The 26,682-nt window shown below is 38.3% G+C and overlaps 1 protein-coding gene across 10 annotated transcripts in view; it reads left to right on the forward strand.

Annotated features, from left to right (window-relative positions):
* The window catches only part of SLC12A1 (solute carrier family 12 member 1), a 51,238-nt gene that overhangs the window by 8,430 nt on the left and 16,126 nt on the right, over positions 1 to 26,682 (forward strand). For 5 of the 10 annotated variants that reach the window (XM_075764939.1, XM_075764937.1, XM_075764941.1 and 2 more), the window contains 16 exons: positions 1,029 to 1,163; positions 1,382 to 1,457; positions 6,764 to 6,859; positions 7,535 to 7,674; positions 8,081 to 8,191; positions 9,123 to 9,234; positions 9,723 to 9,850; positions 12,793 to 12,877; positions 14,602 to 14,753; positions 16,373 to 16,480; positions 17,312 to 17,435; positions 18,374 to 18,475; positions 20,314 to 20,469; positions 22,175 to 22,274; positions 22,361 to 22,472; positions 26,359 to 26,499. In XM_075764939.1, the coding sequence (XP_075621054.1) occupies positions 1,029 to 1,163; positions 1,382 to 1,457; positions 6,764 to 6,859; positions 7,535 to 7,674; positions 8,081 to 8,191; positions 9,123 to 9,234; positions 9,723 to 9,850; positions 12,793 to 12,877; positions 14,602 to 14,753; positions 16,373 to 16,480; positions 17,312 to 17,435; positions 18,374 to 18,475; positions 20,314 to 20,469; positions 22,175 to 22,274; positions 22,361 to 22,472; positions 26,359 to 26,499 (1,878 nt within the window). Of the gene's footprint in view, positions 1 to 1,028; positions 1,164 to 1,381; positions 1,458 to 6,035; positions 6,132 to 6,763; positions 6,860 to 7,534; positions 7,675 to 8,080; positions 8,192 to 9,122; positions 9,235 to 9,722; positions 9,851 to 12,792; positions 12,878 to 14,601; positions 14,754 to 16,372; positions 16,481 to 17,311; positions 17,436 to 18,373; positions 18,476 to 20,313; positions 20,470 to 22,174; positions 22,275 to 22,360; positions 22,473 to 26,358; positions 26,500 to 26,682 lie in introns of all 10 variants that reach the window. The other 5 variants (XM_075764943.1, XM_075764942.1, XM_075764938.1 and 2 more) reach the window with 2 other exon arrangements.

Consider the following 26,682-nt stretch of genomic DNA (forward strand, 5'->3'; position numbering starts at 1 on the left):
ACAGAAACAGCCTTGAAGCTTATGCAAGATGAAAAAACTTTGTATGTTTCACAGAATCACAGATGTTTCCCCTCCTCGACCTGTTTAATTAAATTGGAAATTTCTTCATCCCTCTCCAAACCCTAAAAGCATCTTGATTCCTCTCCAGAAGTGACACACACTCCTGACCCTCTGCCAGGCTACAGTCCTTCCTGAAGGTCTTTGCAGAGGACCCAGACCATACCTGGCAACAGTTAACCTAATGCCAACTCCTCGCAAAACCAGTCAGAACTTTGTATAAAAAAAAAAATAATTAAAAGAAACAAAGCAGCAATGACAACGAGTATAAACCTCAGTACCATGACTAATTCCTATTCAAGCCACAAGAAACATATAATGATGTTAAATTGCCTCAAAGATTCTGGGGCAGAAGAGCTGAAAAGATAAATATAGATTTATGCCTGTAACTGGATGTGAACAATCTAAAATTCTGGGCTATTTATTCTGGTTACATCACAAATATGGCAACTTCTAATCCTATCTACTATGTTTATACCACAGAAAGGATTATTCATTTACTGCATTATTTATTACATTTCACTGGTATTTCTCTGACTGTTTTCAATAATATGTTATCCATTTGCTGCTGAAATTATGTTCATACTTTATCCAACAGAAAGCACCAGAGTTCATCACATAACTTTGCCATGCAGCACTCAGCTAAGTCTTTTTTCACCAGTAAGCAATGCTCTACTGCATCTCACCAGTGAGATGCTCTACTAACATATCAATATAACATGTATGTTGACAATAAAAACAATTCAGTATCAGATAACAGTGTATTTACTCTGCTTAAGTGATTCTTTCATCTTTTCTCACTGTTAGCAAGCCCACCTTCTGATGCCTGGTGTGAGCAGAATATTGCACTCTACTCCAGAGACAGTAAAACCTGATCTTCTTTGGAATTCCTTTATTCCATGTCTCTCTTGTGCAGCCAGGTGTCCTCTGCTTGGCACAAAAGTGTATTTGTTTTCTGTGTGATCTTTCAGAACATAGCTGTGAATACTGGCTCAGTCGAGAGAGTGGCTAATGGCGAAAGCACTGCTGGAGATGAGACAGCAGTCAGCAAGGAAGAAGAAAACAAAACAGGATTTGTCAAGTTTGGATGGGTGAAGGGTGTGCTGGTGAGAAACTTATCTCCATTTCTAAAAAAAAATAAAAGAAAACAAACTTTAAGATTAGTTCTGCAACACTAATGTCTTTTAAGAAATAAGAGAGGGAGGTGGACCTGAGGGATGTTTAAGGTGCTTTTTAAAAGCCTGCAATGCACACCATCACCCTTCTGGTTGTTAACACTACTTTCAACGTTGCACTAATGTAGTATTTTTTGTTTAAAACCTAGGTAAGATGTATGCTTAATATTTGGGGTGTGATGCTTTTTATTCGACTTTCCTGGATTGTAGGCCAAGCAGGAATTGGTACGTATCTTATTTAATATAATTTTCAACAGTGAAAGGGATAAAGAGGATAAACTATACATGATCACGATTAATATATAATCTGAGATGTGCATTTGCATGCTGAACTAAATAATGTTTTCAAATGCTTGCCAGGGTAAATGATGTTAATCCTCCAAACTATTGGAATTTTCCAGAGTTGCAGCCAAATTACTGCTTAGAGGCACAGATCTGTTAACTATGCATATGATCATCACATTTGAATATTTCTAAGCTTTGGTGAAATTTGTATTTAGATCCTGTAACAGATGTAAACTTCATGACTCGGGCCAATTTCTAATATGTGCATACAGAGTTAACCTTTAAGAGTTCACACATTGCTTATCTGTGAATCCCAAACCCTGTCATCTACATATTAAAAACAACCCTTCTTCACACTTTTCTGCAAAGATGAAAACAGAACTGGAAGGAGGCCTCATCTCATCAGGATTTTATTTTTAACTATAGCACAGCACTAGATACTAGTGTACTATGAAACATTAAGTTTTAAAAACTCTGCTACAGCTTTCATATAAATTAACGAAGTACACTTCATTGTGTGCTGTATCTTCACTGCTTCATTGTGCAATTTAGTTAATCCAAATCCCAGATCCCAGTCCCTGTGAGACTGGGCCCCGAGGCCTCCGTCCAGCATGTTGTTGAGCGGTCAGCGAAACCAGTGAGAGAGGAAAGGGCTCGCAACACTGCAAGAATCTCCAGCAACTAGAAGCAGCTCAGTAAGGTGCAACATATCCGTAGTTGTTGTGTGGTACAACTTCCTTTTTAGAGCTGCTGCTCTGGGGAAGCACGGAAATGCAAACTGCCGTGGCAGTGTCACTCTGTGTTACATCATCATACAATCTTCGACTGGCACCCAGATGTCATAAAAAACAGCAATCCAAAGGGTGGACGGCAAGTATTCCAGTTTGGATTCTCACAGAATGGAAATACTAAGCAGACACGAGCTAGAGTCCAAACTCTGGCCTTGGGGTGACAACTCTCCTGGTCTCGGATAAAACTCAGTGCTCAAATTCAGATTGAATATAAATATCATTCACTTCTTTGTTAACAGAAGTAAAACCAAACACCTCCAAAATTTTGCATTGTTGAAGTCTCATTTCCAACAAAATATAGTAATTTCACAGAAGTTTCATTTGAGCAAGACTGAGCTTTTAAAAAAGAGAAACAAATGAAATACTTATTAAGAAAAAATTCAGCCACAAACTTACAGACACACAAGTAAAAAAAAACAAAACAAAAAAAACCAATAAAAGTTCCAGAACTAAGCGGAAGAACTTTACCTACTTTTGCAGTGCTCCATGCGTGGCTCTAGCACTGTGCCTGACAAAGGGGTGCTTGCTGATTTTATGATGCATACCAAATGAGAGCGTACAGCCCAGGGCACTCATAAGAGTATGCCTTGCCATGAAAATTCTGCATCTTAATATCACCAAGACTTTGCTCTGGGGTTTCATGCAAAATTAGTTTTTAAGGGCAGTTTAGTAACTTATTGAGATCATCAAGAAGTATTACTTTGTTTTGAGGTGTGAGAATAGCCATAGGCAAGAGTAATTCATTTTAGAACAACTTACTTAGCAGCCATATGCCTGGTTTTCAATCTAAACTTTAATCAGATTTTAACATTAATTTGCACCAACATCAGTTACAGCCTTTCTGCTTTCACATTTAATTTTACCATTTTAATTCATTGATAAGCAGACTCTCCTTTCTTATGGTTTATTGCTCTGCTGTTGCTTTTTAAAATTGCATGCCTTATGTAAGGAGGTTAGTTTTATTTCTGAAAATGAGACCTCAAATTCCATTTGAATAATTTCTCAATGCATTTTCTGAATGTCTTATAAGCAATGAGCTTTAAGTCCCTAGCCAAGCTGCTTAAGGAGAACAGTGATAGAAGCTCATCATCACCAAGGCTCAGGGATTTCACTGGGTACTGCTACTAACATGGAAATTAAATGAGTCAGTTAAACCACCATCTGGGCACCATTTATATCCCCATCATTAGAGGGCCAAAGAGAGAAAACCCAATTATTTCCATATCCTTATAGGCTGTCTTGGGCAAAAGCTCTTACAGGGGAGAAAAATAATGTTCCTACAAAGTTCTCTGTTTATCATCAGCTTGGAAAAAAGAGACCGTATGGTCCTGACAAGGTTCCAGGTCCCAAACTAGTCTGGTATTTCCACCTAACATCTGGGGACTCTCCAAAGTCTGTATTCATACCTATACATGGAATGGTTAGCCAAAGGCAGGGAAAACCACCAAGTTTACGTTATCTGGCCCCAAATATTACAATTATGTTGCATTACGTTATATTACAATGATGTTTAGGTTGAGTCATTTTATTTTATGCACTTTTCGTCTTAAATGTTAAAATTTTTTTTTAAATTAACACTAAAGCCTTCCCAAGCAGATATTACTCACTGAATCAGCAAAATATCTGACCCTATTTATCATATACACGTTAACAACATGAATTGTGAAATGCAATAGGAAATCCTGGAAAAATACTCCTTGGGATGCATGTGCACTTACCAAATAATTTTAAAACTACTCTAAGAATAATGCGTCTAACTTATTCAATTTAAGAGTAAACAGCTGATTAAAAGTCATATTCAGCCATGTCTCAGGCACAAAGTTTGCATGGTTTAACACATCCTTCTAGGTAACAGCAGATGACCAAAAGGAATGACCATTTGTATTTTTTTTTTTTTTAATACAGACCTGCATACCAAATAGGTACATGACTCATTACAGTAAGAGTTCAGAAATCAATAGGATAAACATGATTTATTAGAGGCTCAAATCACTTTAAATATCCCACACTATGCTATATATCATCTATCTCTCACACATTATATTGCTGTATCTTTAAGGATTGTGATAACATAGCTATAATTTAAGCAGCAAAGAACATTCATTCAGGGACTGGATGTCTATAACCATCCCGTATGAAGTCAGGATTCTGATCTGGAAGCCAAAAGGTAGAAATACAGCAGATAAATCACTACGTTTGTAGTAGTTCTAGCTGGATGTCATTTGTAGGATCCAAGTTTCAATTTGAATGAGCCCTGGTCAATAAATATTGCTACAAGCAATGTATAATCTTCAGTTCCACGCTGAAAACCTACGTACCTTACAGAAACAAGAGAGCTATTGCATAAGCATTAACAAGTTCAGATAAAAATAAGAATTGATTCCATGTTTGGCACCAAACTGTAAATGTTTCTTTTTTTTTTTTTTCCAGTTTTTTCCTCTCCTCTTATAGATAGAAATGAAAATAGAAGCAGTTGAGAGAAAAATGTCATATTATGTCTTCACCTGACTTGAAACAAGAAAGTATTCTGGAACTACAAAGCCAAACTCTTCTTGTTAGTGCCAGAAAATATAACAGAAGCAATGGCTGCAATTGTAGCTTGGGAGGTCCAGTTTGTATACAAAGAAAAACTTTTTCACTGGGCCAGTAGTCTAGCCCTGGAACATGTAATCCAAAGAGGCTTGGGATCTTTGTCCGTGGAGGTTTTCCAGACCCAGCTAGCCAAAGCCATCACTGATTTAATCCTGTGCTGGCAATAGTTCTGCTATGGCTGGAAGGCTTGAGCTACAGACCTTCAGAAGTCACTTCCAACCAATGTTTCTATGATTCTAAATCATACTAGGCACCTCCTACTCATATAGTTTCTAGTTTCTAGCACAGTTTCACAACGTTAACAGAAACCTGACTGTATAGCCAAAGACTAGAAACAACTCAGATTTCAGAGTCTTACTCAAACTGAAACCCAGTTCACCTATAGCTAATGACCTATCACTGATCTTTAGACGTTTGATTATTCCTGTTTAATTATACAATTTTGTGATATCAGGGGAAAAAAAAAGATTCTACATTCTCTAAGATTATACATTACAGGTCACCTTTTAAAGTAAATGGCATCTAAAAAGCAGTATTTCCATTTTCAAATGTTTGTCTTGTGTTAGAATAAAACTACTTTTTGCAGGGAAAGGGGGATGAGGAGTGAGTGGGGAAGTACAGCACTTGATAGCTTGACAAGTAATAATATAGAAGGCTTGCACTCGGGTCTTCTCTCTCTACCTGATAGACTCTTTGTCCTGGTGCACTATGAAACTACACAGTCAGTCTTTCTCTGATTCAATAATTTAACTGATGAAAGACAGCAGCATTCTTATAAGAGCACTGGTTAATGTGTCGATCTCTTCACTTAAACAGCCAGGATGTATATTAAAGGCAGAGATAAGTAACCATGCCAAGGGACACTTGTTTGCCCATTTTCTCCAGCCTTTGAAAATCATGAGAACTTCTGGCTAGGGTACTCCTGTCAGAAAGAATCACTACTTGAAGACTGATGGGAATAATTTACTACCGTGACATGGACTCCTTGGAAATGTTCTGCAAACTGCAAGTGGTCAACAAACCATCTTTTCAGTTTATTGCTCTGATTCTGGCCTGAAAATTCAATTTAAAGAGAGAATCATTTGCAGGAATCGTGGAACACAAGTAAAATATTTTATCTTCTTATTACTGACAGGTCTTGGAGTAATCATAATTCTTCTCGCCACGATGGTAACCTCAATTACTGGGTTGTCAACTTCTGCGATAGCAACTAATGGGTTTGTCCGTGGAGGTAAAAATCACAGGGTTACTAATGCTTTCAAGCCCAAAAAGGTCTTTATGTATTATTTTCATATGAGGCAAGCCAGAGGGACAATAAACCAAGTGGTACATCTAAAAGGACTAGAAGGTAACAATTCTAGCCACCTCTAATCACAATTTATGGCATGTTTGAGTTGTCACCTTTAATAAATCCCAGATTTCAGTTCAGTCTGTGAAGTACGTTTCAGATGTTCCTGCCTACTGCCGAGCGAGGGATGGCTTCTGGCTTTCCATGGAATTCTTCTGTTACCTTTCAGCAGGTCTTTCTTATTCAGAGCATTCCGGGTTGGACATCGTTGGACAAACTGAGCATGAGGCATCTCCTCCTCTCATTTTAAAGACTGATGCAGATCAGTACATATCTTCAATTTAATACCTTCTTTATAAAACTCCTTATGTTTCAGCCACTCCTTGGAAGATGAGTAAATAGTTTTGCTGCATGTCAGGTATTTTATGAAACAAAGTTTTAGTGCATTTCAGAGCCTTAAAGTTATAACTGGTCTGCTCTAACCTCTGTGGAAAACGGCAACTTCTTACTATGTCCTTTAAGCAGAACAGGTATTTGAATACACTTGAATATACTTTCTTTTTCGGATCTTTCAGGTCTTGGAATCATAGTTATTGGTCTGAGTGTAGTAGTAACAACATTAACAGGTATCTCCATGTCTGCCATTTGCACTAATGGAGTAGTAAGAGGAGGTAAGTGAATATGATCTCATGAAAAGTAAAAAAAATTGCAGATTTGGATTAGAAAAAAAAATTGAATTAAGATAACTTTGTTGTAAGCAAAGCAATAACAAATAAATATATTTGGAGTGATCTCTCTCAATGGATCAACAGTAAATTAAAATTTATATAATCTTAAGCACTTCCTGACAGTAAATATTAAGTGCCAGTGAGATGAGATGAAATAATTAACTGACAAAGTAATACGCTCCAGTTATGGTGAATCGCCAAAAAAGATTAAAGTTTCGCTGCATCACTATGCAGGAGCTGTAACAATGTACCACAGAATATGATCTTTCATGTTAACATTGGGATAGATCCAAGTAAGTCAGAACCTGTCTGGAAGTGAGGTTCTCTCTGCTCTGTGTTATATTATGTATCATGAAAAATTATTTGAAGGTCCAGTTTTGCATGCTAATATGCACTAAAAAGATTTCTGCAATAGAAAGGTATACAGAAAAGTCTGAAGGCAGAACCAGTACAAAGCACATTCCTGTTTTTAATCAGTGTCCTCTTTTAATATAGGGCAAATACTGATTATGTTTATTAGGCTAAAAGCCGAGATTCCTGAGATATTATTTATGTGAGAAAAATGAGCAAAACCTGAGCATTTAGTTGTGCTGAAATAATAATAATTTCTGTCTGCAGGTGGAGCATACTATCTTATCTCCAGAAGTCTAGGCCCAGAGTTTGGTGGATCTATAGGACTTATCTTTGCGTTTGCAAATGCAGTGGCAGTTGCTATGTATGTAGTTGGATTTGCCGAAACAGTTGTAGAACTTCTTAAGGTAAATGTAGATGTTTCATTTGTATGATTAAATTGGGGTTTTGGGGTTTTTTTTTGTGGGGCTTTTTTGCTGTTTTGGTTTTGGGTTTGTTTGTTTTGTATAATATATTTAAGTGGTGATACTTTTTAGCTGAGGCCATAGAGTGCTTCTCCATTATTTCTACCTTATGAATATATTTCATACTTTTCTCAACAAGAATCTCAAAATCAGCAGAGGAGCGGACATCTAATTAGACAGCCAAATAACCCCAACTACAAAGAGTCTGCTGGAACGTGAAATACAAACATTTGGTCTCACAGATCTCTGAAACTTTGACACCTCACTGCTTTCTATTTCACCTTGTTACCCAATCCCACCAGTTGGGCAGAGAAAGACTGGTTCTAATAACATTTCTTACTGCTTTCAGGAGAGTGATACACTGATGGTAGATGAGTCCAATGACATCAGAATAATAGGTACCATAACTGTTGTATGCCTTCTTGGCATCTCTGTTGCTGGCATGGAATGGGAAGCAAAGGTAAACCTTTAAAAGAACATAAAAGCAAGCAGTATATTAGACTACTGTACAGTATTTGTGTGTGAGGAATGCTATACAACAGGTGGAATTTTCAAAAGCATTGTTTCAGTTTATGCTTGATCTTTCTAAAAGCAATAGCAGTTTAATCATTACATTCAATGAATGCTCTTCCTTGAACACACATTTAAAAGGGAAAAGGAAGCTTGTGTTCTGCAGACAGCTTGATTATATCGATTTTTATTATTCATGGCATCATTTAAAGCCTTGGGTAAATGCCCCTTTTGCCCTTATTTTTGATGCAGCTTGACAGAATAAACAATAGTAAAAACAATATATAGTTTTATCACTGTACTCTCTCAAGCCCTGCTCAGCAGAAGAGCTCTATTTGCTATCCATTCCTTAATCTCTAATGATTTCCGCTATTCCTTCACCTGTAAAAAAAAGTTCAAAATGGAAATTCAAATGGAAATATTTTAGAGGGTAGAATACGGCTATCAAAATCAGGTCCAGAATAGCACCCTTATTTTTACATTCTGCTGTGATGGAGACTAGAACTACTTGTAAAAGAGATCAGAAAAACAATTAGATATTATAACCCTTGAAGTGACAACCCACTGCAACTAAACAAATTTTGTAACAATATAAAAATGTCTTATACTTGATATTAATGCATTAGCTGTTTTGTTTTGCCTTTTTTGTAGAGAAATGAACATAAAATTAAATTATAACTATACATTTCATAACCACCTTAGTAAAAACTATCTGCCATTGTCATTAGCTGATTTAGCTATCTTGATTCCTGATATTTTCAAGAACTACAGAAACTGGTAATCTGTCATTGGGAACATATACAGAGAACTTACTATATAGCTATCTCCACAGTCAATGCAAATTAAAATCATCAGGAAAATCTTTTTGTTTCTATTAATAGGCTCAAGTTATTCTTCTAGTTGTTCTCCTTGTTGCCATTGCAAACTTCTTTATTGGGACAGTCATTCCTACCAACAACGAAAAGAAGGCAAGAGGCTTTTTTAATTACCAAGGCAAGTAACCTTGCTATCTATCACAAAATAGTAAGTTTGCATTCTTTTTGGCTTCATACTGAGTTAAGGATTCCACTGAAAAAGGTCACAAGATCAGGATCTTCTGCCTGAGTTTAAGTAAGCTTGCAAACCAAGGGAATTTATTTCATCTTTGAGCCTGCCTGTCTGCTGCTGAAGCTGACAGCACAGTTAGCTGCAGCTTGAGTCATTTATATACCAGCAGAGCACAGACAAACTTTTCCATAGAGCTAAGTGCAAGTGCTGTAGTGACACTCCTGTCACTTCAATATGGATCTGTAGCTCTGAGATGCAGACAAGCACATCCTACTGGGAACCAGACTAAGGAAATCAAATTCATTTGGCTTATGATATGAGACAAATTCAAACCCAGTCATCCGGATGGGAAAGACTAGCTTATTCACCTCCTTCATTAAGTACCTTTGGAATCAAATCCTGGTGGTATGTTTCATTTTCACCTATATTTGCAGCATCAATATTTGCAGAAAACTTTGGACCAGATTTCAGAAGTGGAGAAGGATTTTTCTCGGTGTTTGCCATTTTTTTCCCAGCTGCCACTGGCATTCTTGCAGGAGCCAATATCTCAGGAGATCTGAAAGTACGTATTTCATAAACTTCATAATAATAGCTGTAGGCTGAAAAAAATAACAAGAAAACAAATTATGAATCAACACTGTATTCAGTTTTAAATCATGTCTTATTTTGGGAAGCAAAACTCTCACTTTTAAGTACCTGCTTTATTATTTTAAAACATCAGTTCACATTTTCTCTCATGATGCATTATGGGTATTTACACAAATTACTGCATTTAGATTCAGGTTGCTATATCATTTAAAAGCATGTTACAGCAACCTGTTATATCATTAATGGTCCATTAGCAGCACATGACATAAGAGAAATTACATGCGTATCTCTTAGTGCTCTTCTTTTGCAAAATCTCCTAAAAACATCATCCTAAAAATCAAACCTGTAAAACTCATGTTTGTACTCACGAGAATCAGTGGAGACCGGCTTTTTCTATTCAGGGTCATAGCAAGGGCAGAGCAAACAGAGCATTTAATGAAAGCAAGTATGTCCCAATCCCATGTCACTACGGCTGCTCAAAGGAAAAGCTGCAGGTTTGCAGCTGTGACAAAAGAAAGGAGTCTGAAGAGAAAGGGAAAGGAGGTCCAATTGTCTTGCTGTGGCCATTCTGTCAGGTCCCCACTCTCCTCTTGCAGTATAGCAGTTCTACGAAATGCTCTTTCCAGTATCTAAACACACCGGTAAATTAGAGACAGGAATTTAGTTTTAACTTTGAGGGGCCTCTAGTTTTCATGACTTTGCACTGTGTATTTAATGCAAAGAGTGTTTAAAGCTAAATGCAAAGCTGAAGTAATTCAAAGCTCAGCAAAGCATTTGGTAAAGTGTCTCTAGTAAACATGGAGCAATGCAGTACTTTGTAATGTTACCAGAAATTCAGAAACACACCAAGAGTATCCATAACTCAAGTCTTGCAATCTAATGCTAAACAACAACCACCAAAAAACTAGCAAAATAAAAAATAAAAAAAAAGTCACCAAAAAGATGTGAGTCACACCTTGGTAATCCCAGCATGTCAAAAGAAGTTATTTGGCTTTATCATGTAGACCCATTGTTATCATATAGATCCATTGTCTTTTGGATTCAACCAAAGGTCTGTTATTTCTGTATTGGCATGGTAGTCACAGGTTCACCAGATTCTGATGGCCAACTCTGTTTCCCTTCCTCACACTGAGTTGCATGCCTCATCTCCTTTGTTTTCAGAGGACTGCTGAAAGCCAAGCACAGAGAGAAATATGTAGAAACTGAGCCACTAATAGCATCTATGAGATGCCATTTTTAATTAGAAAACCCCAAAAAATCATTGTACTTCTGTCCAGTGAGACTGAATCAGCCTCACACAATCTCCATCCTTTTAAAATAACTCTTTTGCCATATACAGTGTTCTCTATACATGGCAAGCTCCCAAAGCAGCAGCACTTCTTTCATAAGCTATTGGAAATAGTCTGAGTGGACCAAGGGAAGCTGTTCTCCCGTTGGCTCTCTGCAGTTGTTTCAGTCTGGCAATACGTGGATTTCTATAACCAAGTCCTCCAGACTGCAGATTCCCCACTGAGCATGTTCAGATGTATTAGACAGGTCTAATTAAATTAACCAGCCTCTCCAGAAATCTACAAAACAAGCTAAGAAGTATTTAAAAAGTGTAAAATTGACCAATCGAACTTTCTTTAGAATTTGTTGCAAACACCTATGTACGTGCTTCTGTAGCCGCTACGCACTCAAGTAGTGGCCTAGTCCAAAGCCTACTTACAGAAACAGCTAGTCTTCCTAGTGACTTCAGTGGGGTTTGGAGCAGACCCTAAAGTCCTGAGAGCGTATTAAATATGTGTTTAATTATTGATAAAATTTAAAAGTGGTAAAGCTGTAAGAAGCTTTAACCCTAAGATTTAATGTTACAGTGTTTAAGATTGCAGCAGGAGACTCCACAAAAACAATGACCTAAGACATGCACACCAGAACTGTATAAATTAAAGTTACCATGATCTGAGGGCAAAAGGTCTTATGCAGCTGAAGTGACTTTGCAATTATTTTTCAGCTCAATAAATCCTTACCTCATTTAAAAATTATATTAATTATTAACACAGTCAAGTCATTCATCCATGTTTCACACCACGCTCCGAATTTGTATTTTGGGTTTATTCCCCCATGCAACGAGCATAGTTAAAGTACAAAAGTCTGTGGCTTAAAATACATTCCACACATCTTTGACTTAAAAAAACCACCTCGCTAAACCACCTTAAGATGACAATTCATAAAAAAAGTCCTTCCTATCATAAGCAAACACACACTAAACTGTAAGGCTGGCTAGTATTAAAGTGCCTTTTAAAAACACAATGTATATTACAGATCTGTACTCTTACAGTTGCATGATCAAAGCCGAGATTGCTGTGAGCCAGTCTGTAAGCATTATAACCCAACCTTATTAAATTATCTAAATTAAAAGTCAAAACAGTGAAAGGAAGTAGCCTGTTGCCAAGACACAACTAACAATTACTCACTGCTAATCACAAAGTCTGGTATTCTGTACAGGGTGACTACCTGCATCTGTCTTACTGATTAACCAAAAATGGGCCCATCTGTCACCCACAGGAGCTTGATGGTTAGTTCAGTAACTGTTTATCCATTATATCATTAAACATTAAAATAAAGCCCATTGCAATGTAAAGAGAGTTTGGAGCTCCAGAAACGCAGAGCTCAGGACTCTCCTGCTGCTATAAACGTGACCTCTGCTCCTGCAGAATATCCTTCACTGTGTGCAGGATAGCAGCACTGCACCATAGGACTGCTTCGCTATCTACATGCCAGGACAGGAAATGTTGGTGCAGGTCTAAGTGATAAAAATCTGCCCTCTAAAGGTATCTTCATATCACAACGTGGCAGGACTCCTTAGCATACAAATGCAATCAGACTGTAGCACACAAACTCATGATGTTTTTCGGGTCACTGGTTTGTTTTAAGGATCCACAAGGTGCGATACCCAAAGGAACAATGCTGGCCATTCTGATTACGACAGTTGCTTATGTTGGTGTTGCAATATGTGCAGGCAAGTACAGAACCTCTGCTTCATGTCTTAATTTATATGGTTGAAAAGTTTGAAAGCCTGGTAAGGAAACAAATGATTAACCTCACTGCTTTGTCATCCTGTGGATTTATTATGTAAAGAGATAGTTGCTTTGATTTGACTGTATGTAAAAACAGTGGGGAAAAAAAAGCAGCAATCAACAAACACAAGTCCTGGTTTGGCAGCTGGAGTTTTGTATAACATGTATGGATACTTTCGCATTTAATTTAGTGACAAAGACCACTGGCATATAGTATCTATGAGCACAGTAAAGATTAAAGGAACCTCTGATCAATCTGCTGATCTTTTGTTCCTCATTCACACCGAAATTTCACATGGCTTCTACTTGCTCTCACCAGTCTTACCGAGCACTCATGAGTAAGAGGGTAACACATTTTGTATGTTATATGTCAAAGACAGAAATCAATTGCCTGTCTTGAAGATGAACTACATGTCTAGGTGCTCTACAATATTGGAATGTGAGGTAATAAAATGGATACAAGAGTAAAAAGGAGACCTGTACTGAAGTCGTGAACTGTGTTGGGGGAATAGGCAATTAAATTCTCATTACAAGGGTAAAATAAATCTCTGTTCAAGAAAAATCTTTTTTTTCCTTTTCTATTTTAATAGTACTATAAGAAAGAGTGTTGTAAACGACACTCTTATGAGCAAATACCTCAATAGTGCATGAAAGCCCTGCGGGGTACTCCCTTTTCTGGGAGATGAATCTCAAGTCTTCTTGACTTTTGTGGTTCTTGTACTTTATGCAAAAGGCAGAATATTTGAGTCAAGCTGCAGATCTGGTTATTGTATTATTTGGATCTAAATTTCCTTTGCAATTAAAGATGAGGTAGTCATTCTTCACTTTCTGTTATAAATCTGTACTAATGCATTGTTCTCACAAGCAATAGCTGTATTTCAACTTCAGAGCTGTCTACTTTTCAGTACAATACTTTTTTTTCCCTTCTGTTTGCATGTTGGTTTGCTAAACAGATAATGGTTACTTTGGGACTCTCAATAGCAATGGTTTTGACATATTTGAAGATACCATATAAACTTACATTTTGGCTGCTAAAGATATTAACATCAGCACTGTAACTTAACTCCATATGTTTCTTCCCATTTCTGGTGGCAAGCAAAAGATGACAGCATAAATACTAATAAAACCAAAACCAAATAGATAATTTCTCGTGTTTAAAGTTTTCTCACCACATTGGTATCATTAGGGCTATGACAATTTGAACAGCTGAGGATCTGGGTCTCTAAAGCAATTGTGTGTCCCTGTTAAATATATGTATATAAATAAATAAATAAATAAAAAGACTATGCCTAGATCTAAGACCCTCCCTGACCTCTCTCCTTTGAATACTGGCACTTGTAAAAGTGGCCACAGGCAGACAATATACTTCTGAGTTAATTAATTTATTGTTGATCTCTGTCTGGTTCTCTACTCTTAGAAATATGCTAGTCCTCATTAGTCATCTGGCTGATTATTTTAAAAGTAACAGAAGTAAATATTTGCTTACATGAGAAACTAAGCCACACTACAGGGAAGTAACCTCTGCCCCAAATTAAACATTGCTCTTTGGGGTGAGACTAAGGCAGCAGTTGTACAAAATGTGTGCAGACTAAGAGACAAAGTGTGGCAAGAACATTCCTCTGATGTCACAAGGAAGGAAAATAATAATATATCATTGTTTCCACAGCCTCCTGTGTTGTACGAGATGCTACTGGGAACATCAATGATACAGTTGTACCTGGAATGAGCTGCAATGGATCATCTGCCTGCAGCCTAGGCTATGATTTTTCCAGATGTGCAAGTCAGCCATGTGATTATGGGCTGATGAATAATTTTCAGGTTTTAATGAGATAATACATATAACCATAAGCAATACATGAATACATGTATACAAGTACAAACATGCAAAACTAGTATTTACTGACAACTAACTGCAACAGGACATCCACTTTTATCTAAAAAAGTAAAAAAAACCCATAGGAATAATCAAAGGTAAAAGTCTTCTGTATTCCACATTACCTTCATACTGCCCATCACCAGCCTTCCCAGCGCTCCGGTAAGGTCTTTACTTCCTCTTTCAAAAAGTACCATGCAGCAATATATGTTGTAATATCTTCAAACTCAAAATCCAGACTTAACAAAGACCTCAGGAACTCCTGTTAGATGAGCAACTCATCTCATGGATGTGATTTTACCGCAGGGGTACTGTGGTCACTGTTAAAGGTTTGTGCCACGGTACAAAAACTGGAGTTCTGACTTTTTATAAAAAGTATCCAAAAATAGTTGGGTGAAAAATCAAATGAGAAGTAATGGGGTCTTTCTCCTAGGCCAAAGAGAGACTGCCTACCATTTTTATTCTTCAAAATAAACCTTAGGCAAAGCATCAAAGTAAAGTAGTCCTGCAGCCTGAGAACCACAGCTCCCAGATGTCTGTTCAGCCCCTGTGCTTCACAGCCCACAAGAGCAGCTCACCACCCACCTGCACCTGCTTTTCAACTAGGCATTTGTAGCTTTTAAAGTCACTTGCTTTTTTTCCCAGCTGGCTCTGCTAAATGACAGGGCTGGGTAACCACCTTAAAAGGGTTATGCTGTCCCTGTCACAGACTACTTTTCCTTCCTTTCTTGATCATTTGCTGTCCTCAGTCCCACCTCAGTTCAGCTGCCCCGACCCAGGGCAACTCATAAAATCAGTGACCTCCCTATAGCCAGAGTTTCACTTCTTGCTTTTATCTTTGCCAGCCTAGAGTCAGAAAAAAAATGTGTCTTCATCTGACAAATCTCCAGGATTAAGTGGTTTCTTTCCTGGAGTACTTCCCACATACCAAAAAGCATCTGGCAATCACATCTGTCCGCTTCATCTTTTAGCTTCCCGGTTTGGTGCTTCTCAACAACCCTTTTGCTTCAGTGGTCGCAGAGGCCAGTGCAGCCCCTCTGGGGGGGGCGCTGAGGGAGGCCTGACAGTGACCACCATTACTGTGTGCAGCATTGCTGTGATGCCAGCACAATCAGGCATTTTCTATCTTTTAAAGCCATATTCAATCAAGGAAAAAAACCCAAAAAAACCCAAAGAAAGTACCTCCAACAACATTTCGTACTTTGATGCCTTTTCCTGCCATTTCCTTTTTCCCTTCTTGCTACAAGCTGACTATTCACCCATCAAGTAGAGGCTGTTACTTACAGCAACCAGTTAGTAAAGGAGGTGAGAAAATCTCACAGAATACTCAAAGCTTCAGCAGACAGCTGCATACTTGTATAAAAATTTGGCTATTCCTCTGTTGCTTTTTACTAAAACAGGAACAATAGTATTTCCCTACTTCACAGTTGGTTTGTAGTATATTGAATTTAGAACTGTGAAAAGCAGACACACATAAAACCAGAGTACTTAAATGTGACTGTGATCAAAAAGCGTATCCAAATGCAAGCCTGGCTATTCTTTTTTTCTTCTTTTTTTCCTAAAGGTGATGAGCATGGTGTCTGGCTTTGGTCCTCTCATCACAGCTGGCATCTTTTCTGCTACTCTGTCATCAGCTCTAGCATCTCTTGTCAGCGCACCCAAAGTTTTCCAGGTAAAATTAAACTATCCGTTTCCTTATACTCTGTTTTACTTCAAAGACCTAAAATTTAATTGACCTTTATATGCCAAATGTGATATATGTTTAAACAACACTGACACATGTGGGAGGAAGAGGCAGGCAAAACAGTATGTAAAAATGTTCTTCTACAGAAACAGGCAGGTCTTAGCACGTTCATACAAGAGTGATAACGTTCCTTTGGTCAGAGCTCAGCTTTGCTGCAGGAATGGGGGATACATATGTGCTTGTTATAGAGAGCTTCAAGGCTACTTTCAGGGCCACTTCTATCTTCTTACAGAAAGCCACCCTGTAAGCACAGGAGTGCTAGGAACACGCAGGAACCCTCAGGACCATAAGATTCAGGTGCTGGCAGGTGTGCTCAAACAGGCTGTCCAGAAGCTGTCTGGACAGCAACAATGTGGGACAGAATGCAAACAGAAGGCACGGGACAGAAAGATAACCTGTACAACTTACACCAAGCCACTGATTTGTGCTTGTTTCCTCCAAATTAGGCTCTATTTAGCTATTCAGCTAATCATCTTTAAAGCACTGAATAAGAATTAAATGCCTCGGATTCTGTTTTATACATATATATATGGTTTTTTATATATAGTAGGGGATATATATAGCTCCTGTTTTATATATAGTAGGATATGGGCTTATCACCTTATTTGAATGTTTATGTGCCATAGCAGTAGATGTACTTGAAGTACTAAGATTTAATTTTTGTTTAGCAAAAGCCTAACAAGCTGTCACCCACTGACAGTGAACTTCTGATGCAAGAAAGCACTGCTTAACAGAATTAATTTCTGATTTGTCTACCAGGCTCTTTGCAAGGACAACGTCTACAAAGGGCTCCACTTCTTTGCCAAGGGATACGGGAAAAACAATGAGCCCATCAGGGGATATGTTCTCACTTTCGTGATTGCTATGGCATTCATTTTGATTGGTTTGTATAGCGTTACATAACTGCTATAATCACATGTTCTGAAATTATATAAACTGATATTTTAATACAATTATTAGCTATGGTTAGAAAAATTTCCAGACAGTTAAGTTCTGACATAAGCCCAAGCACACTGAAAGCCCTGGTAGCACTTCCATTATTCTTAAAGAAGGCAGAAAGAAACTAACAGAGACTCTAGTAACATCTCAATGCCACCAATGCCTCATTTTCAAAGATGCAGAGTAGGTGCAATTCCTGTTCACTCTGCTGGAAGAAGGCAGTGCTTAGAACTATATCAAATAAGGCAAAGTCACCAACTTCAAAAATGGTTTTCCAGCCTATATTGCATATAGCTCGGCGGTAATGCTGAGATAATTAAGAAGCCTACTCTGCCAAGACTTCCCCACAGTCAGCCCCAAAGCAAATCCCAGTTTGCCAGCACTGGTGGTAGAAAAATCACAGCTACCCTATTTAGAGGTGTGGGGATTTTTAAATTAGTTTTTCCAAGATTTGAAATTCAAACTGTGTGACACTAAGTACATGGGAAGTTTAGGAGAGAGAATGCAGATTGCCATTTAAAAAGCAAAACAATAAGTTTTAACTATAAGTCTTTTGTGAAATGCATCTGTCCTCTCAATTATACATTTAAACTTCTGAAATTTACACCAGATCTACATCGTTAAGAGCCAGTCTGTAGAACCAGAGAATCAAGTATAACCTTGCATAGCACATAATGTTATTAAAATCAGCATCAGCAGACACTACTAAATATGAATGAAGGTGTATCAAGGTGGCTTTAAATTAGTACCACAGGACAAAGCCCAGGCTCTCCCTGGATGACGAATTCAGACAGTGTCCAGATTTAATACATTGTCAGGAAAGAGCTATCCAACAATCTAGGAAACCGGTGCCTGTGTCTGACTTGTGTGTGTGTCTTCCAGCTGAACTGAATACCATTGCTCCCATCATCTCCAATTTCTTCCTGGCTTCCTACGCTTTGATTAATTTCTCCTGCTTTCATGCCTCATACGCAAAATCTCCAGGTGAGTCTGCATTCACCAGTGATTTAAACGCGGGCTTCATAGTCTGATCTCTGCAAGTTTTTGACTGTGTGTCAGAAAACTGCAGTACTTGTAAAATATCTACGCTATGTGATCTGAGGATTTACAGCTCTCATTGAATGTGATGACATTTTATCTCCAAAATATAAAAATAATGGCTCTAGTCCTTACATTCCCTACAGTTGTACAGGATGAAAAACACTTTGGTGGATCCCAGTGGAACAGAACAGCTCCTCCTCAGGGCGTTTTCCCCCTCACTATCACACAACATGGGTGGATAAAAACCTATGCCAACTCTAGCCACATAAAGTAAGTAAGGTATACTGAGGAGCCATTATGCCCTTCTCCTCCAAATCCACAGTGAAATTTACAGTAAAGTTCATAAGAACAGTAATTGCGCTAGAAGTGATACTGCCTGGAAAGGGACACGTAGAACAAGAACAAGTCCACCAAACAGTATCAGCACAGCTCTGCAGTGGCTAGTAGCAGAATTGTAAGGTGAAGCACAATGAGGTCCTGTTCGGGGGTAACTTTAGAGCGCCTCTCTACATTTGGGCAGCAAAGCAACATACTGGCTTTCAGGCTTGTGCATTGCCACAGCAGAATAATTCTCATTATCTTCATGAATGAAGGGGTGATACCTTAAGGACTATGATTTTGGCATGCAGGAAAGACAATTTCTTGCTGCTGTGAATCAATTATTCACTTCAAGGAGCGAGGAATACATTTTTGATTTCCAGTGTGAAGAAACTGCAGTAGTGACATAAATGCCTACATCAACTTCCTTCCTATAGATCTGCATGGTGCCATTTGTTCAGAGGGCAGAAAAGATGAGCGCTTCTGCTAATTACCTGCACAGCTGCACAGATGCAGGTCTGCTCTACACAGCCTTGGAGCCGAGTAAAAATTACCTCTATAGACTTTGTGTGCGGGCATCTCGCTCTACTCTGCCACTACTTAACATTTCAGACAAAACCACAGCCATTTTTCTTTTCTCACTTCCTCCAGTTAATTTCTAACAATTCACAGTGATAGATTATAATAATTGCAAGGCTGCAGGACAGCAAATTTCTTCACAGCAGGACCTTCCCATTCCCTCATTACAAAGGTGCTCCAAGATAGGGCTGCTCAGCCTCTTCTTGTATCTTTTCCCCTCTCCAAAGAGTCTGCTCTGTAGAACACCTGGCAGAGACCTGCACACCATGGAGGCTCACTGCTTGCCTCATCATTTTAATTGCTAGCAGGGGATGGATTCAGTACTGCAGCTGAAGAGCAGCAGGAATAATCTCTTTTTAAAGTCAATTGCAAATGATTTTACTTTTCTGCAGTGAGGCCAGGCAATTTCCAAGTTTAAGACAGGTGCACTTACAGTATCGGGATAGACTCTCCTCTCAGCAAGTGTTTAGCTCCCACTAATAAGTTCTATGTATATGCATCAAAAGGACATAGTAGCCAATTTCCTGGAGTCACAGGAAGAAAAAAAAATTATTTTCAGTTCTGAAACAGTGAGCTTTAATTTGGCAGAAATACATATATACAGAATGGCTACTCAAAGCCAAGCTGCACAAAGGAGTAGGAAAGGGTTTGTAGTAAAAGGCTTGTAAGACCCAGTACTCTATACATATAGAAATCTACATTAGCCAACACCTGAAAGTATCTGTTGATACTCACAATGCCTGAGAATTTGCACGTATCAATCCTACCCCTTCTGACTGAGCCTGAAACAAATTGCATATGGGTTTGTATGCACAAAATCAGTGGATCACCATTTGATCAATGTATTTTATGCTCTTCCAATTTCCTCAATTCTCTTTAAACAGGTTGGAGACCTGCATTCAGATATTATAACATGTGGGTGTCACTTTTTGGAGCCCTGTTGTGCTGTGGTGTCATGTTTGTCATCAACTGGTGGGCAGCTCTCATCACTTATGCCATTGAGCTCTTTCTATACATTTATGTAACATATAAGAAACCAGGTAAGGCCACAAAACACTACTATTTAATGTGTATGTTATGCAGCCAGACTCGATTTTACAGGAATTAATTCTGCTTACAGAATTAGACATTACTTTTTCTCCAATAACTTTCTTTAGAGGGAACTCTAGAGCATTCCATTAAATCCCACTTAATATAACATAGATTAAGATGATAGTCTGGTGAATTTTTGCCTGTTTAACAATCACTTCAAGTATGGTTCAGGGCTTTGTGTAAACATTTCAGCACACTGGTTTATTCCCACCACATCTTTACTACATTTGGGCTTTGATTCATAATTTTTTCCATCCACACACAAAACCTTACCTGAATTTTGCTGTGCTCTTACCTGACTCATCTGGGGTCCTCACTCAAAATGTAAACCTGCTGCCCATTATATAACAAAAATGCAAGCTGAATTACTCATGAACTGATTATCCTCCAGCATTTCCTTACAATTCCTCAGGAAATCAAGAAAGATGGGCACACTTTACTGCTGGGAAAAAACCTGCTTAGTAGCTCAGCGAATCACAGGAGCTGTCCTCAGAAATCTGTGCGCTAATACTAGATAGCATCAGTACAAGACTAGACAGTCTGGTTATTCGTATCCAGGACAAAACTAACCTAGGTCCAGATTTCAGTGCTAGCCATCTGAATTATTTCTGCAGTAGAAAAAAATAATACAAATGAGAGGCAAGTTTCCAAGCAGATGTGCTTTCATTGCAGCTAGCTTGGGATAGCAACACCTGGTCTGAGCCTGTGTTACTCTTTTCTGTGTATATCGCGGCATCATTGTGTCCCCTCCCTGTCTGTTCTCTCATACCTACAGGGATGGCCTGTGGTTCTCTTCCTGTAAATATCATCAGCTGTAGCAGAACACACCTGTCACAAGACCATTGTCAAAAGCATTCGAGGATTTCTACCTTTTCCTAGTATATTGCCAGTGTGCTTGCTGCAAAGTAGCAGCTTAAAGCTTGGTTAAATTCACTGAAAACACTGTACAAAAGCTATCTATCTCACGCCCTCTAAGAGAGTGACTTTTGTTCAGGACTTATTTACCAGCAACTGAAGGGTTGCAAAGACTAATATTCCTTAGAAAAGACGACCTCTGCACAAACCTCCACTTAGCTGCACCACGTATTAGCTTTGTATCTTGGCATAACAGGACTTGATCTGCATGCATGTAGATCTCAAAGTGTGGAAAGCTGTTTCTTACCTGCTTCCATCCACCAAACAGCTGCACAATAATGATAAAAGATGTATATGCCAAAATGGGTTTTGAAGAACAAGTTTTGACCTATACAGTAGAACAGAGCTAATTGGAGCTAGCAGTGTTCCTTCCTAAGGGTTTAATTTGAACTTCCTGAATTCCACACCAAATACATGACTCAGGGCTGTCCATTTTATACACAGAAGAAGGATACAAAGTTAATGGAAGAGGGAAGAAAACAGGTTTTAAGCAGAGAAAGAACATTCCCTACTATTTTTATATAAAGAATGAGATGATGTATTTGCATGTTTGTTTTTGCATCACACAAGCAAAACCTATTCTATTAGGAAGCGCAAAGAACAACAGCTCTGTATCTGTGAAGCATGAGAGAATACACCCTGCTTTGGCTCATAGACAACATGGTTGCTGACCTTTGCAATAGAACATAGAGAAAAGCCCACGGTTTAATATGCATTATTTATCTTTGTTATATGCAGAAGTAAATTGGGGCTCTTCCACACAGGCTCTTTACTATATTAATGCCTTAGACAGCGCTCTGGCATTAACTACAGTGGAAGATCACGTGAAAAACTTCAGGTAAGATTTTCAGCAAACAGTAGAATGGCTTATTCTGAATAAGTACATCACCCAATTAAATACAACCTCTTTTTTCCTCCTAACAGACCCCAGTGCATAGCATTAACAGGAGCTCCTATGATCAGGCCTGCTCTGCTAGACATCACGCATACTTTCACAAAGAACAACGGGCTATGCATCTGTTGCGAAGTGTACACGGTAAGGTCAACTCATATAAATTTGAAAATTCAGCACCAGAGGGTGCTGCCGATCTCCATTACACATTCCACTCTCACTCGGCACACAATGTTCCCATTGGTGCTGACGGGCGTCTGTGCAGACCATGAAAGACATTTGCACTGAGAATGAATTTTGTCATAAGTCTTGACAAGAAAGCTATCGACTGATACAGAGCCTGCTGGTAAATGCCTCAATGAGATGCATTTCAGAGTTCATAGTAGATGGACCAAAAAATTATTTCAAAAATATAAAGCAATACAAGGAAAGATTTTTTTTTTTTTTTAAATGGACAGAGCAATGCTTTAAAAAAATCCCAAACACAACACCACCACAAAACCCCTTGAAGGATTATAGTGCAAGAGTTAAGTTACCCAGGGTCTATTTTCAGCTTTGTCATTGATTTGGAGTGTTGGGGTTTGGCAAGTAATTCAGGTCTCTTTGCAGTGGTTTCTCCAAAACTGTAACAATGCTAATTTGGAGGATAAACATGCTCTTCTGAGATCTAAAGAGATGAGCCAAGTATATTTCTAGTTATAAATACACAGGAAATTATGTATCTTAAAGGATGAAGATCTAGTCTCTCATTGGGACAGAACAAAAATAGATTGGTTTGTAGTGTAGAGGAGAAAATGTATTTTAAATATTACAATGACCTTTTAATTTTGAGAGGAAAAAAACCAGCTCATGGCACTAAATGTGGCTGCAGAATCTAACTAATAGAGTCAGTCCAGGCAAGATAATGTATTCCTCTACAGGAGTGTAGGAATAATTCGCTTGATGCTGCCACATTGCAAAAGGAGAGTACAGAAGATCTATGTGTGATTCTTCCCAAATCAAATGAGTCTATAAAGAGCGAATGGTCCTAATTCTTCACTACTGTAATTGTTAGCTTTCCCACTGCATTCGGTAAGCATAGAGTCAATCCCAACAAGATCCTGAGGATATGCAGCTTCCTAAAGTTGAGTTTCAGCAAGTTTTCTGAATTCTTAGGCATGTTTCTCTAATATAAATGCTTTCTATGGAGAACCGAGATTTCATTCCTGTCTATACAAAAAACTAAGTCTATTTTGCTAGTGAAAGCATTTTCATTGTTTTTTAAGTTATTATTTCTTCAGCAACTTAAGCTAAATTTAATTTGGTTGGTAATAAAGTGTGACACAATGAACCTTTGTGATTTGCCAAACTGTGGTAAAAAGTGGATGATCAAATTCCTAGGGACCACGTTGAATAGCAGCCTACAATGTATAACAAATACAGCAAGATAATTTTAGCCATAAATGTAACGCCCAGAATATTTTGCCTCAAAAGCTGACATGCTGCTAGCTATGCATGAAGTTTTGAAACACCACGACAGACAGAACATCTTCCATTCCTTTTTCCCCAAAGGGCAGCAAGAAACTTTCCAGGAACATACTGATAGAAAGTTCAGAGATAGGTAAAATAAACATGGCCACTGAACATAAAGATGATTTAAAAGTTACTTGGCTCTGAGGTTGTGGCTGCATGTTGACTTGAACAGTCTGAATTCCTAGTAAAAAGGGCTATTCTTCTTCTACTCCTTGCCTTCGTGTAAAATAGTTTTGCAAGGCTCGTCTTCAGCCTGCAAATTCATGGGACTCCTTGTACAATTGCACAAACATTAGCACTGATACAAAGGAGGAGTAAGGAAGGACACAGATAGGCTATCATCAGATGGAATGGTTGGACTGTCCCCTTGGCCAGCAGAAACATAGTTTCACAGCTGGCTTGCACAATATCTTCAGGTACTCTCCTTAGAGAGACTGGGAAGAAGGGCAAGACTTTTTTTTTCCTCCTCTCCTTACCCACAAGGGAACTTTAACCTTATTGTTCAAACTTCTTATTCCAAGCTCTTCACACTAGTCTTCCAACAGCCAGAATCAAACTCTTATTTACACCCATTAAACCCAAACAAAGTCCAGTAAATTTACTATTACCCAAGAATGTAGCATGATCTTATTAAAGGAAGATGACGGGGACTCTCCCATCCTTCTCCTTGTATGTCCCAAATAGCCATAAGGAGTTCAGAAACGTACACGAGGAACAACACTTGAGCGAGCATCAATGCAGTGTACTTCTGATCAGGTCAAAACTCACTTTTTGAATACATATATATATATACACTAATGAAAAAGGCACAGACAGAAGCTGTGAAATGACCTGGCAGATTTCATATGTCACTTTTTTCTCAGTGCTATTTTCTGTTTCTTAGATGGAACTAGCTAGAAAAATTATTTTGAAGGCCTTGCCTCCTTTTCTAGCAGCCAATGCCAATTCACTGAAAGTAAATGTATTGCAGTTGTTTCTACATCTCTACAAATGTAGAGTACATCCCATTTTCTTCCAGGAAGACAAAAAAAAGTTTCAGTAAGGCTGAAGCTTTGAAAGAAAGTCATTTTGGGTTTACATTCAAAAAAATCACCTTTTAGAAATTGATATTGAATTAAGTGATCCTTCCCATACTTTTCATTTTGGAGAGAATTTCTTTCAGTTCAGGTTTTACACTGTTCTTGAATGGGAAATAAATTTTGAGCTTACAGTATTTGCTATGGATAAAAAAATCTAAATCTCCCTCAGATCTATTTTAACCAGTTTCCCAGCTGAGCAGAAGCAGCTACCATATACTAACTTACTTTAAATGCGAAAGATTTAAATAAGAATTTTGAAATACAATCTCCTGAGCATGAGTTTACCAAGCCTTCCTTGTTTTATATTATAGGAAACTTCTACCGATTTCTCTAGTTATCGGTTCCGTTGGAACCAAATTGCAACCTACCAGCATCCTCGAAAACATTAGAAATTTTAAAAAGCACAAAGGAGTGACTTCTGCACAAAAAAAAAACTCTGCAGCAAACTAAAGTTCAAAAATATCTGTTTATAACAAACCAAACTGGTACCACTTCCCAAGTTAGGCACACAGAAATACTCACTGGATTCCAAGTGCTTCCAAGCCAGGTCTGATGTTGCTGGACGTGCTCCCACAGTTTACAGTTCTGCTCTTCTACTCTGCCTTCGAAAGTGAAGGCTGCCTGTCCAGCCCAATAACACTAAAACCAGAATTTGAGACTGGAGTGTCCCTCTCAGAGTTTTACCTTCACTGCAGAAGATCTGGATGACTGATTCAGCTTCCTAAAGATAACATGAAAGGGAATAAACAAAGCAAATCTTAAACTTAAGAGCACAGACTTTTTAAAATCAATTAAATTCCAGATACATGCTTCCCAAACTTATGTTAATCTTTCTAAAGGCCATGCTTGCAGTCTTGATCTTTTCCCTGGGCCTAATCTTTTGGGGACCTACTGCCATCTCATTCTCTGCTGTCAAGCCAGTGTATCATGTCTTGTGACTTGGATATGTACATGGATTTTGTCTCATTAAATTACCAGATGACCACTGGAAGAACCTAGTGACAAAGGCATTTGTATCTTTAATTGTATGGCAACAACCCTTTTCTCTTACTATTAGTAGATAGGAGCTTAACCACGTATGTTATTCAGATCTGCTGAGACTTGTTTACATAGTCAAGTCAGGGAGGGACTTTATTCACTCTGAGATGCTTCATCATACCTTAGATATTTTTCTGAGATTTTACAATCCATACCAGTCCTTCTTTCTGTCAGAATCACTATATTTAAGTAGCATTAACAGCCTCAGCCCTCTCGAATAGAACGTGAATTATGTTAGCAGTGCAGTTCTTTTCAAAGAGCTGAATCTCTGTGGACCCTTTTTGGAAATGTATTTTTCCAACTCTCCATTCGCTCCCACAGTGGACTAGGTAACTCCTTCAAAATCACTGTGTGATGTATAATACAAAGCCTTCTTAATACTATTTTATTGTATCATGCAGGGACCACGCAAGCTGTGTGTTAAGGAGATGAACAGTGGCATGGCAAAAAAGCAGGCCTGGCTCACAAAGAACAAAAGAAAAGCCTTTTATGCAGCAGTGGCAGCTGACAGCTTCAGAGAAGGAGTCAAAAGCCTACTTCAAGTAAGCTTTTTGTTTACAGAACGCATAGAAGAGTGTTACATCAAAGCATCCTTTATGTAAAGCATTACTGTTTACTTGTTAATAAGTCCTATGTATATATGGATAATGTTATAAACAGAAAGGGCATTCTAAGGGTACACGTATATTATATTACAACTTATTTCAGCCCTTAGTTCTGGGCTA

Source organism: Balearica regulorum, chromosome 12 (assembly GCF_011004875.1).
Source record: "Balearica regulorum gibbericeps isolate bBalReg1 chromosome 12, bBalReg1.pri, whole genome shotgun sequence".
NCBI lineage: Eukaryota > Metazoa > Chordata > Aves > Gruiformes > Gruidae > Balearica > Balearica regulorum.